The sequence below is a fragment of the Ailuropoda melanoleuca genome, chromosome 4 (genome assembly GCF_002007445.2).
Source record: "Ailuropoda melanoleuca isolate Jingjing chromosome 4, ASM200744v2, whole genome shotgun sequence".
Lineage (NCBI taxonomy): Eukaryota > Metazoa > Chordata > Mammalia > Carnivora > Ursidae > Ailuropoda > Ailuropoda melanoleuca.
In genome coordinates, this window is record NC_048221.1 from 24,752,698 (window position 1) to 24,766,717 (window position 14,020).

General features: G+C 41.8%; 1 protein-coding gene across 1 annotated transcript in view; it reads right to left on the reverse strand.

Moving 5' to 3' along the window:
* Nucleotides 1-14,020, reverse strand: part of DNAH12 (dynein axonemal heavy chain 12) — a 192,987-nt gene that overhangs the window by 410 nt on the left and 178,557 nt on the right. Inside the window, exons 67-73 of the mRNA XM_034658502.1 lie at nt 12,849-13,082; nt 12,377-12,565; nt 10,033-10,136; nt 8,689-8,893; nt 3,298-3,435; nt 2,791-2,882; nt 1,049-1,116 (exon numbers count right to left, since the gene is read on the reverse strand). Of these exons, the coding sequence (XP_034514393.1) occupies nt 1,049-1,116; nt 2,791-2,882; nt 3,298-3,435; nt 8,689-8,893; nt 10,033-10,136; nt 12,377-12,565; nt 12,849-13,082 (1,030 nt within the window). The remainder of the gene's footprint in view (nt 1-1,048; nt 1,117-2,790; nt 2,883-3,297; nt 3,436-8,688; nt 8,894-10,032; nt 10,137-12,376; nt 12,566-12,848; nt 13,083-14,020) is intronic.

A 14,020-nucleotide genomic window follows, 5' to 3' on the forward strand; every position in this document is an offset into this window, starting at 1 on the left:
GGCTGTGAAACCAGACAAGTGATCTTATATGGTGCACGATTCTCGGTCTAGAGGATAAGAATTGAGAGTTTTCAGGAATCCAGATAACTTAGCAGACGTGAAAACACTCAAGAGGACTTGAGAGGAGGAGGAGAAGGTAGGGAAGAAGGAATAAAACACAGCACAGGTAATGAGGCAGACATAAAGAGAGAGGACGCTGATGCCTAGAGCCCGAATACGAGAAATGCATAATCAGAAGAAGTGGAAATTACTATTTGCTTTCAGCAGGTTATTACTAGGAAAAACACACCAGTTCTCACCTACTCACAAAAAGAACCTACAAATGACCCTTGAAAAGCCCCATGTGAGGTATTAGGAGTCTTCCTAAACTGAGGCTACATTTCTTGTAGTTACAATTGAACTACGTTAATAGTGAAAATACTTAACGGGGTTAGGTGGTGATTGTGGATGATTTGGAAATGCTTCCATTGATAGTTATCGGAGAACAAAAACACTAGAGAAGAAAGAAAAATCAAAAGAATGAGCCTCATTTGTTCTGACTCGTGGAAAAATGATGGCAGCAACAGAAGGGAAAGAGCAGGTAGCTTTCCCAGGAGAGCAGAGCTGGCCTCCACCCGCTGGGACCTGCAACGTCTGTGCCTTCGGGCAACCAGCTGGCTCTTGGGCCTCGGAGTGTCCTGCAGCCAGAAGACTCTAGCCGCCAGCTGTGTGTTTCTAAGAGGCGTGCAAAGGCATTTCAGAATCAAAATATTGATGGGAAGCCCCGGACTCTGGAAAAGGAGAAGTGTGGATGGAGGAGGGGCAGAGAAGACGTTGCATCCCATGCGATAAGAGCAAAAAGAGGCAGAATGATATTCCCAGAATAACATGATGCAACACAAAACAGGGAAACAATGTATTTTCAATGTAAACATGAAGTCGCTGTTTATTGTAATGGGACCAAGTCTTAAAAGACTTGTGCAGAGACTTAATTGGGGGAGCCGTTAAAAGTATCTATCACTACCCTCTCTCTAAAACGCTTAAGAAATTTTGTTAGAAGTATTCTTACTTGGTTTTATCCATATGATGGGCATCAGGTCAAACAGAAGTTTGGGATGTTGTTCCGCAAGCAATCCACTGTGAGGAGAAATTGACATGTTAATTAGGAATAAGATGAACTTTGCTTCTAGAAATTGCTGCATAGATATTAGCTTTTAATATAAGAGAGGACCAGAAATATGCAGAGAAAGAAATATAAAACAAGACAAAACAAAGCCAAGGAAAAGGCAATGAATAACTGAAAGGAAAAAAAAGATAATTATGGCAAGGCAGTATGTGCCAACAGTGGACAAGTATCAATTCCGCCACTTTTTAAAAAAAATATTTGAGAGAGAGAGCATGCACAAGCAGGGAGGGGGCAGGAGAGAGGGAGAAGCAGACTCCCCACTGAGCAGGGAGCCCGATGCAGAGCCCGATGTGGGGCTTGATCCCAGGACCCCGGGATCATGACCTGAGCGGAGGGCAGACACTTAACTGACTGAGCCACCCAGGCACCCCTGCCACTTTTTAAGCACCATCCAGGAGGCCAACACTGTCCTATCACAATTGGTCCTCACCATGACCTTGTCCCCATTCCTGTGCCACAGATGAAGAGTGGAGGCTCAGAGAGGTTGAGTAGTTCTCTTAGAGTAACACAGCCCTTAAGTGCCAGAGTCAGAATCCAAGCATACATCTGCCTGCCTAGAAAATGAAGTTTCTTTTCCCTGTGCTACATTGTTTATTTGTTTGAAAAAAGGAGGGAAGGAAGAAGGGGAAGAAGGGATGAAGGGAGGAAGAAGGAAGGAAAAGATGAATGAATGCATCTATAAGGAAAAGGAAGTTAAGACAAATGTCAGTAGATGATGAAAAAGAAGAGAGAGAAATAACCACAGGAACTAGCTACCGCTAAGTCTCCTCTTCACCCTGTCTTGGAATGATCTCTCTGGAGCCTCTTTCTTGCTCCCCTCAAGCGATTCTCTGGGCCTCCGCCTTCAACCCTCCCTTGAGAGCAAAACCTAACCCTGACCCTGGAAATAGAGGATTGTGCTTATTAATGGATTGATAAAGAACAGGGTTCCGAGGGAAATAATCTCTCCCCTTCCCTCTTGCCCCTACATATTTTTTTTTTTAAGATTTGTTTATTATTTTCGAGCATGAGTGGGAGGGGGAGAGGGAGAAGGACAGACTCTCAAGGAGACTGCCCGCTGAGCGCAGAGCCCCAAGGCAGGGCTTGATCCTGCCTGCTGAGTTCCTGACCTGAGTCCACAGTGTAACTGACTGCGCCACCCGGGCGCCCCTCCCTGACGCATTTTAAACAAGAATAGCAATGCTCGGTTTCCCAAGCTGGAAATTCAGTATTTATTTTAAATACTTATTTATCATGTCATCAAAATCTAAGAGAAAGTTTTCCATTCACCAACAGAAACGGGAAGTTTACTATAACCATAAAATGTTTGAAAGTGAGGCACTCCTGCATGTTACGAGACAGACGTGAACAGTCCTAAAACAGAAGAAGAAAACAACTTCAGCTAACTTTTCTACTAGTAAGACCATTGAAATATTAACTAAAAATTCTTCAGGACCTAAAAATACTCACTTAGCAATTGTTCCAGGCTGAATAATGATTTATGGCAAGAATTCTGATATTTTTTTACTACTTGCCATGTTCCCTAGAGGCGGCGGTCTGTTGGGTTGGGAGGGGGGAGAGAGCCGATGGCGTGTTTTACCCAGTCAGCTACAACTAAAGACATCTCTGCCATTGAAAGCCCTGACCTTGCTCTGTCCCAGCGTGCTCCGTCAAGGTACAATCCGTGGATGTACACGCCATCTTCTGGGGCCGTCTTGGATGTGTCCGAAGGAATAACCTGGAGGGAGAGGTGCACATTCGTAATGGTCTCTTTGCCAGACAACTGTCTCATAAGGGAAACATTTGCTCAATTTTCAGAATGTATTCAGGGAAACTCCACTATATAATGGCTTGTATAAATTTTTCAGTAAAAGTGTAAATGTAAAAATGTATAATACAGTTCTTTTTGAAGGATGTTATCAGTTTTTACTGTACTTTAATTTTTGCTAAAACAGAAGAGCAGCATTATTTGAATGGAAAATTGAAATATGTAAAAGTCCTATCCGACACAGCAAGACAGATATCATCTACTTTCTTCATGAAACACAAAGAATGGAAAGAATGGACCATAAAGATAGGAATTCTGCATATCTTCCTTGCTTAACATGATTTTGATATAATGATAGACTGTGGAGTTTAGGGGATTACTGTACCTCAAATTCATATCCTAGTAAATCAATAGGGATGGTGTATTTTCTGGCATAATTCTGCATAGCTCCAGTTAGGAAGGCTTGGGTGAAAAAGAATCCTGAGAGCCAGAACACATTAGGTTTTCCTGAATTATGCCAGTCCTGTAAAGGGCAAACAAAATGCATTATGTTCATTGCCCAACTCACACAGCATCTCCTCATATACAGTTCCTGGTTCTAGTTTTTGTGCTGCCCACACTTTCCTTTTTTTTTAAAGATTTTTTAAGTTTATTTATTTGACAGAGAGACAGCCAGCGAGAGAGGGAACACAAGCAGGGGGAGTGGGAGAGGAAGAAGCAGGCTCATAGCAGAGGAGCCTGATGTGGGGCTCGATCCCAGAACGCCGGGATCACGCCCTGAGCCGAAGGCAGACGCTTAACCACTGTGCCACCCAGGCGCCCCTGCCCACACGTTCCATCACAGGACTCTCTTCCCAACACAAAACACAACCCTGGTTTTCTACCTCTTTTCCCTTATAGTTGCTCTTCTTGGAAAATTCAAACAAATTTTAACATTAACTTAAATAAAACAAATTTTGAAAGATTCACATCTTTTGCAAAGAGCTAAAGGTAAATTATTTGGGGATTTATAATTTTACTTAATCCCACTCAAAAGCCACTATCTTTAGACATCTTATACAGAGCCCTGGTGTGTTGATTCCAGCTTCTTAAGCCTCTAACACCCTGTGTCCCCATGCCTACCGCCCCCACCCCAGTTCAGAGACCCACTGTCTTCTTGCTGTGTTGATGTGTCCGTCTTCTCACTTCCTCACTCTCTCTCTCTGCTCGGGACATCTAGAGTCATGCTTCCAGAGTAGACTTCACCACGCACGGTTAGGGTTGGGTTTAGCACCTTGCGTAATTCTTTAGTGACCTACTACTACTCTGCCAAATTAAAGTCTAAGCACCTTAGTCTCCTAGTCAAGAGACTTCGCAATCTGGCCCCAAATTGTATTTCCAGCTTGATCCCTTTGAATTCCCCTTCAAGCATCTTGCGTTCTAATCAGACTCTTTGCTCGTCTCTTCTCTGCATCGGGTGGACATCCATTGTATTTTCTGCTTATCTTAAAGCGACAATACTCTTACATCCGATGGAGGCTGAACCTTTGCACTCTCTCAACCCAAGCACTTCTGGTGCAGGAACTCTGCTTCCTGGGTGGGCAGGTGATTCACGCCTGGCAACGATACCTCTGGTCAGCGTGATTGATTCAAGAATGGACATGTGACCCCATCAAAGCCAGAGATGCAGAGACTCTTGCTGGCACTTTTGGGGAAAAGACGCTCAGCTCTTTGAAGTTGCATGGATGTGGGGGCAGAGCTGCTGCTGCTCTTTTGCTGCCATCGGACAAGAACCTACTTGAGAATGGAGTCAAGCCTCAGAGAAGTGGAGCCAGGAGATGAGGTACAAGAATTGAGGACCAGGGAACCATTTTGCACCCCAGGTCAGCTCCTGTCTGGAGCCACTTGACGCCCTGGATTTTTCAATTACTGAGGCAATAAACTTTGTGTTTATATCAGAATTTTTACAACAGAATCAGTCCTAAATGAGATAGTGCCTTTCATCGCACAGCTATCTCACGAGTCCTTTTCCTTTTTTCTTGCAGCGTCCAAAACCTCTCATCCCTTAGATCCAGCTAAAGCATTGGCTTCCTCATCTAGGAAACAAGCTCTGCTTTCCTGGGCTAGAAGAACTCTCTCCCTTCTTTGAATTCCCAGAACGTTTTACAAGTTGATCTTTAATGACACATCCCCTACTCTACTGTATTCGTTTTTTCTTAGGTACTTAAGCTTATCCCCCTGTAGACTATGGGCAACTTGAAGGCAGCGCTCATGTGGTCATCACCTTTTTTATCTCACAGAGCACACAACAAGAGGTTCTGGACAAAGTGGGGTCTCAAGTTACATTAGCTGAATGAACAGATGAATCAGTAAAATGAACTCTGTCTCTGAGTGAGCAGTGAACTGTGGGAAGAAGCCAGCTTTGCTTCCTGGGAGGAAGAGACCAGACTGGTGCTAGAGATGTTGCAACAGTACAAGCTACCAAGTCAAGAAGAGGGGGAGGGGCACCTGGCTGGCTGAGCAGGTTAAGCATCGGACTCCTGATTTCCACTCAGGTCATGATCTCAGGGTTGTGAGATTGAGCCCAGCATGGGGGGGGGGTCATGCTCAGCGGGGGGTCTGCTTCTTTCCCTCTGCCCCCACCCAGTGCTCTCTCTCTCTCAAATAAATAAATAAATCTTAAAGATTAAAGATTAAAAATTAAAAATTAAAAAAGAAAAGGTGGAGAAAGAGATGAGCTTGACAAGAACACAAGCCAGGTAGATCTGGCACCGTGCACAAAAAAGCTGGCAGAACTAAGAGGGCAAGTGTATAGAAAACTCCCTTGCTCACTCGAGGACTTCATTTAGCCAAGAATGTCACGAGTGTCTGGGTCAGTGACTTGTACAGGGTTTCTGAATTAGCTACCATTTACCGGGTGCTCAGTGTGTGCCAGGCACTGTGCTCAGCACTTCACATGCTTCGCCTCCTTTGATTCACAGAGTAACTAGGTGAGTTATTCCTCCCACTTTACCGAGGAGGAGACTGGAGTGCAGAAAGATGAATGAATAGCATCTTGCTCAGTCACACAGATACTAAGTGTCAGATAAATAGGATGAATGGGAAGAGACAAAAAGAGGAAAAGAGAGAAAACTCCAGATGACTCATTTGCTTAATTTGTTAACTCTAAAAATACTGGGAGGTGAAATCAAGAGTCCAGGAGAAAGAAAGGAGAGGGGAAAACCACACGGCTTCCCTCAGGGTAAGGGGACAATGGGGGAGAGATCCATTTAGAGGAAGGTGCGGCAAAGTATGATAAAAGTGCCCAATAATGAGTGAGATCTTTCTTACTCATTCACGTGGAATGATTCCAAGGGGAAATTCAAATTTCAGAGAGTAGGGAGTTTGGTGTGAACTTTTATCAACAACAACAAAAGGAATTTGTCCTGGAGACTCTCCCTGCTGGCACCATGCCAGGACCCCTCTAAAAGACCAAGGTAATGACTCTTCGAGGCCCTTTAGGAACAAAGCAGTGTACAGGAAATGGAAGCAGTTCCAATAAAAGTTTCAGAAAAGCTTGGGAAATGAAATGAAGTGTAAAAAGAAAAAAGAAAAAGAAAAAGATTTTGGCAAGGGGAGGATGTGATTAACCATATCTCAAATGCTTTTGATAAGGGAAGGACAGAGGCTATGCACACGGGTGGGACACAGCCGACGTGCTGCAGACATGGCTAGGACTCGTCCAGGCTTCACCTATCCCATAGCTTCACCTATCTGATCAGCAAAGATAAAAACACCTGATTCTGAGAAACAGACACTCACATTCACTATTGTTGGGGATACAGTTAAATAATTTTTCTGGAGGCTGACTAGGTAATGTCTATTAAAATCCCTAAAAATAGCCAAATGGAATTGATGAAAGTATTAAAAGAAGGATCCACTGACCAAAAGGAATTTTTCTAGAAACGCAAGGGTGGTTTTACACTTGGAAATCTAGTGACATAATTCAAAGCAATGATAAGCTAAATAAGAAAAATAAGTCATATCATCAGCAATAAATGCTGCAAAGGCATTTGATAAAGTTCAACAAGTTATGATGTTACAAAAGAATAGTCCACTTTTACTGAGTTCTTACCACATACAATCGGATTGTCACCCTGTGAGATCAAATTAACCATTTTATAGATGAGAAAACTGGTAAGTGGCCCTGAACCCTGGAAACCCCTGTCTTCCACACTGGTTCTTTTTTCATTTGTTTGTTAAATGTAAAATCTACACAAAAAGCTCCTATAAATTTATTTTTCAGAAATAGCCCAAAAGAAAAATGGGCTGAGGAGAAATACAAATGGCAAGCACACATACCAGAAGAACACAAGCTCACTAATAATAATTATTATATTATATATTTTTATTATATATTATATAATATACGCTATATATATTTTATTATTATGTATATAAATTATTATTATTTGTTATGTTGGTCACCAAACAGTACATCATTAGTTTTTGATGTAGTGTTCCATGATTCATTGTTTGCTTATAACACCCACTGCTCCATGCAATACATGCCCTCCTTAATACCCATCACCGGGCTAGTCCATCCCCCCTGCCCCCGAAACCCTCAGATTGTTTCCCCGAGTCCATAGTCTCCACAAATTATTTTAAAAAGGGGGGGGGGTGCCTCGGTGGCTCAGTCAGTTAAGTGTCTGACTCTTGATTTCAGCTCAGGTCATGATCTCAGGGTGGGGGGACTGAGCCCACATTGGGCTCCATCCTCATTGGGGAGTCTGCTTGAGATTCTCCCTCTCCCTCTGCCTCTCCCCCACACACTCACTCCCTCTCTCAAAAAAAAAATCAGATTGAAACAATAAGATATGGTAGATCTATCAGATTAGTAAAAATTAAAAAGGGGCTAATGAGAAAGCCTCTCTCTCCACATCTTTATAAGCACTGGCTATTTTATGATTAGCTTCCACAGTGAAACAAATAAAGCTCTAGAGTAATAGAAAGGCAACTGAACACGGAAAGGTCATATGCCAAATGTGAATTTCCAAGAAGTGTTTTGGGGGGTCTCCCCACCTCTTACCCCCACATAAACATTAACCACACAATGGGACCAAGCTGAGTCGCTGGGGCAGAAAGACAGTGCCCTGAACATCCTTTATGTGTGTGTTTGGGATGGTGGGGGCAGATTTCAAAGCTCTCAACTTTTCCCTGGTTTTAGGAGGTAAGGGGTAAGAAGCAACTGATTTTAAGACAATGGCCAGTTATTGGTAAATCCAAATCTCGAGTTCTTTTTGTGATTTACTACCAGTATTAAAATCACATGACCAAGTATGTGGTCTCAGAGAGCCAAAAACCTAGAATCTTAAAAAAATATAAATGTCACATATTACTTGGACTCGGGTAAAGTAAAATTTTCACTTTCTATTCAGTACTTTAAAGTATGTGTTATTTTCAATATTCTTTCTTTTCTTTTAAAAATTTTATTTATTTGAGAGAGAGAGCACAAGCAGGAGGAGGGGCAGAGGGAGAGGGAAAAGCAGACTCCGCACTGAGCAGGGAGCCCAACTCGGGGCTCAATCCCAGGACCTTGGGATCATGACCTGAGCTGAAGGCAGATGCTTAACAGACTGAGCCACCCAGGTGCCCCTATTTTCAATATTCTAAAATTTCGGCTAGATTACCATGAAACTGCTAACCACTGCTCAATTCAGAGACATTCAAGTGACCGGAGTGTTGCTAATCTCTCTCCAGTCAACCAAAAAATAAAATTATCTGCATGTATCTGTAAATAAAACATATAATCATTTACCTGCAAAAAGTTCAACCGGGCTAGAAAATCTGTGATATAACTTGCTAGGGGTTTAAGACTTGGGTATGATCGTGCAGCCCATATTTCTGGAACCTTTCCAACAAGCAAACTGCCAGAGAGTGCCTCCAATGCAGAATCCATTACAACCACACCCTTGATAGCTTTTTCAAGGTCCTGTAGAGTGTTGCGTATAGTTTTAATTAAGCTGCAAAGAAAGGAATTATGTCATCAATGTACATGTGAGGATAAATGCCAATGTATTGTCTTTCCAGAAGAAGAAATAGCAGAAATCTCATTCACAGCCTTATGGGAGTGTTTCACCAAATGGAGTCACCTCCTACTTGGTAACGGAAGGTACTTTTAGGTGATACTTGGATGAACATTTTTCATTGTAATCATTACATAATATAAAAAATAACACAATGAGCATATCAAAGTTGTTGCTTTCTGGGTATTATGGCTTAAGACCAGGCTAATTTAAGCAGAGAATGATTTTAGGAAAAATATCAGGTAAATAATGTTACAGGGTGACATGCAAATATGGAAAAAGTTATAAAGGTGTGATGCAAAAGGCTGGAACTTGTGAAATAATTCCTTAGAGCATAAAGCATATATTCATTGATATACTTGCAAATACTTTGCATCCCACGCAGGCCCAAACTGCTAAGAGCACTGTAAATGAGCTGAGGGTTTTAGGCTAGAAGCCTAAGCAACTGAGAGACTGAGAGACAGTATGCTATTACATATGAATACATACGGTCTTTGTATAAAAAATACTGAATTAAGGCATCACAGTGTTTTAATGTATTTTTAAGTGTCAAGTCCAGAAACCCAAATAAACTTGAAAACACTGTAGAAAATTCACATCAAAACAATTTTTCCATTCCTTGAGCCAAGATTGAATTGTAGAAAATTCAGTTCAAATATTCAAAGCAAATAATTTGTTCATTATCGTGAGGTATCTAATTGACCTCAGTTGCACTCAGGAAGAAAAGGGAGGTATATATGCGTCAAGTGACAGAATAATGACAAAAGACTTGTCATTGGCTCATTTGGTCTTTAGTTCCTGAGGAGAACAGTAACAGATGGGTGACAATTATGACTAATGAATATTGTCATCAGTAAAACAGATCTCATTTCCACCATTATTTTTGCATTCTGAAAGATACCTTCACTTCTGGGGCAGAAGATTATACAACTTTAAAGAGTGGGGATGGATCCTAAGGAAATGGCAGGTTTTGATAATTTTTTCTCAAAATTTTAATTCAATACCAGTGTGTCTTTTTTTTTTTTTTTAAATCAACTTTGGTTGTTTTCTGAACCACTGGGGAGATAGATTCTTACTTGTTAAATCTTTCCATTTCTTGTACTAACACGGTATTCATGCTTTCTTCATATCTCACAGGAAACTTCAGTAGTGCTAATTCAATGTCAAAATCATTTGGTAGCTAAGAAAATAGATTTTGAAGAGCACATATTACTCTCAGAATGGATAATTCGTTTCATTCAGCTATCACATGCTAGCAGCTAACACCAGTCAGTTACTATGGGCTAGGCGTTGCGCTAACTGCTTTCCATACATTATCTCATGTAATCCTTACCATGCACTCTCAGGGGTCCATTGTCATCTCCATTTTACAGATGAGGATATTCAAGTACAGTCGACCCTTGAGCAATGCAGGGGTTAGGGTGCCAACCCCCCCCATAGTCAAAAATCCATGTATAACTTCCACTCTCCAAAAACTACTAGCAAGTTACAATTGACCGGAAGCCTTGCCAATAACATAAACAGTCAGTTAACACATATTTTGTATGTTACATGTATTATATACTCTATTCTTACAATACAGTAAGCTAAAGGAAAGAAAATGTTGTTAAGAACTGGGTGTTACATGCAAGTAATGAATCATGGAACTTTACATCAAAAACTAGGGATGTACTGTATGGTGACTAACATAATAAAAAATATTAAAAAAAGAAAAGAGAAAATCTTAATTACATTTATAATACTGTGCTGTATTTATCAAAAAAATTTACATATAAGTGGATCCGTGCAGTTCAAACTTGTGTTGTTCAGGGTCAACTATGCAGAGAGGTTGAGTAACTGCCCAAGGGCACACAGCCAAAAGGTAATCTGTTGAAATCCACAGGTCTCTAAGTGCAAAGCCCATGCTCTTTACTGCAGGCTATAGCACTTTGCAGAAGATACATGTATTTCTGAAACGTTGTGTAATTTCCTTTCGTAAGCTGAATCTTATTTTTCATTGATAAAACTGATTTGCCATTTCCTAACTGTTTTATATTTATTTCCAGTCAATTATCAACTGGCTCCAAACAGTTTAGCTAACCCCACTTTCAAATAATTAACATGTGACTGTAGCAGGGTTCCAAGGAATAGGGAGAGAGAAGGCGTCAAGTGTCTGGTTTCTATGAGGCACCTCAGAGATGCTTGAGAAATGAAGGGGACTTTGGGACTAATAGTCAAGCCTCAAGACATTGGAATCCACATTCCTAAAAGGCAAAGAAGCTTCCCTGTCAGGGAGGTCCTGAACTAAGAAAGCTGAACTGCCCAGAGTGTCCAGATGCCCAGATGAGGGTCCCTGAATGGTGCAAAAGAACTATTGTAAAGTCACAGTAAGTGGCATCACTCAAGGACTCTTTGGCTTAGCACAGGTCTCTTTCCCCAAATACATTCCCAAATGCCCCTGCCAGGGTAACTTCCTCTTAGGGACCACGTAAGAGCCACCATTCTGCAAGGGTGAGAACCTTCCCCCCAGAGATCAACCGCAGAAACAGTAAGCGGCCAGGGGTGAGAAGAGTCAGAGAGCAGAAGCAGCAGTCCGGGGACAGGGTGGGAGGAGGCTAGCTTGCTTTCACCCAGGGGTCGCGGGAGGGCTGCTTCCCTCTTTCTCCAGTGGCCGCAGCCAGGCCTACGGTGCGGAGGCTCTCCTTAGGAATGGGGTAAGGCAAGGCCACCAACGCAGAGGAGAGGAGTGGTGCTGTCGTGGGCTTTCGAGACCAGTGGACCATGGGTAAGGCTCTGCTGCGTCAGAACCCCTGCCACTGAAATATGGGGCTAAGAATAGCATTTACCCTGGAGCGGAATGGTGAAGATCCGGGCTTGCGACCCTAATCTTTCTCAAGTTCCCTTAGTAGTTCTATTTTGAATTTAAGACATAGAAAAAAGGTGCGAAGTAAGAGTATCATTCCGTTTTCCCCGGGTAGGCTAAGTACTTTGGGCTACAGTATGAAGAAAACAAGAAAAAAAAAACCGTAGTTGCTAATTCGGTCTGATCTTACTCTGTGCTCCTCCCTCCCTCCCGAAGGTATAGATGAAAAGCCATTCAACCCAGGAACCAGCAAGTCCAGACCATTTCCTCCCGTTTTTAAAGAGTAGACCCATTATCTTTGTTTGGAAATGATAATAAGTCACACGCTCTTTAGCTCGTCCACAACTGGAGTTGCTAAGAACTTACATCGTGCCGGGCATCGTGCGGAGCGCTCTAACTTCATGACCTCTTAAATGTTCACAAGAACCTCCTATGGTTGGTACTACACTCGCCACTTTACAGATTGGGGAACTAATGCTCAGAAAGGCAGTTTCTCACTCAAGGTCCTAATGCTGCTAAATGGAGTCTTCCGATGGTCATTTCACTACCATTTTAACATATTTTAAACTAAACATTACCTTCTTGATAATATCTTTGGTGATTTCTAATAGAATCTGGTCGGCACTTCCTGAGGATCCTGTCTGTTTGGAGCCTCCCTGGGTGAGGAGCAAGGACTCAAAGAGGACTTTTGTTTGTTGCAGATCTTTGGAAATATCAACATTTTCATGTAATCCAAATATCTCAGGGTGCTGAGTAAATGGAAGATTCTACCAGGAAACAGATGAAGCAAGCATCACATTTCCACCGGCTACATTAATTCATAAGGTGTAAACACAGGCAGACCAAAAAGGGTTAAAAATCAACTACGCATTAAGCACTGAGGAATCAAACTCTTCCAATTTTCAGTAAATGGCCAGAAACAAAAGATCCTGAAAGTGGATTGAAACCACACTACTTGTCTAGCTCTCTACATTACAAGGGAACATCTCATTATTTGCTTTCAGAAAAATTACACTTAAATCTAACCCTACTTTCAGTGACATCAGTTACCTTAATGAATTCAATGTACTCATCGTAGGTGCCTTTGGCAGGTGCAAAATAGTTTCCACTGGGAGAAAACTTGTAATGAGGGTTTTCAATGATTTGTGGGTTATAAAAGTCAGCCAGCATGGTTAAGAGGAGACGTCTGTCCCAATCATCTGTCACCCTTCCTCCGTAGTTACACTCCCCAGTCAGGTAGGAGATAGCTTCAAATGGAACTGTATTATATTCATTTATAAATAACTGAAACAAAGGAAAAATAAAATAAGAAAAAGGTTTTTTTTTACTTCATTTCCATTTTAAAATGACATTAAAATGACATGAAATATCTATCTGTCAATCATCTGTCTATAGGCACAGAAGTGGGGTTGAAAGAACTATCATCACAACTCACCTTTGGAAGGCTGGGATTGTTAGTGTTTATTTTACTTTACTTTTTTTTTTTTGAGAGAGAGAGAGAGAGAATGGGGAGGAGGGGCAGAGCAAGAGAGAGAATCTTAAACAGGCCCCATGCCCAGTGCAGAGCCCGATGTGCAGCTCAATCTCATGACCCTGAGATCACGACCCGAGCTGAAATCAAGAGTCAGATGCTTAACCAACTGACTGAGCCACCCAGGTGCCCCATTAGTGTTTATTTTAAATTACTTCCAATTTTAGGGCAGCAGGGGGAATAAACGTGTATTGCTTCTGCAGTAAGAAAAACATTTAACAAAAAAAGATGACATGAAAATTACCAAGGCTTTTTCATATGAATTTGAATAAACCTTATTTTTAGAGCACTGGTTGTTAATTGGGGCAATATTGTCCCCTAGGGGACCTTTGGCAATATCTGGGGACATTTTAGATTGGTGGCCAGGGGTGCTACTGCCATCTAGTGGGCTAAACCATGCACAGGCCAGCTGCCCACAACAAGGAGCTATCTGACCCCAAAGGCCAATAGCGCCAAGGCTGAGAACCAGGTGCCTGACTTAGGGACTGTTTGCAATGTGATTAAAACAAAGCAATCCCAACTTATAGTGCCAAAGCCAGGTTCACACAATATGACACCATTTACAATAATAATAAAAACTACCATTTGCGTAGCTTTTACATTAACTTACTCATCTCCCAATAACCCTGTCAAGTAGGAAGCTGAGTTTGGGAAATATGAAATGATATGAAGGCCTGAGTTTCTTTCTTTC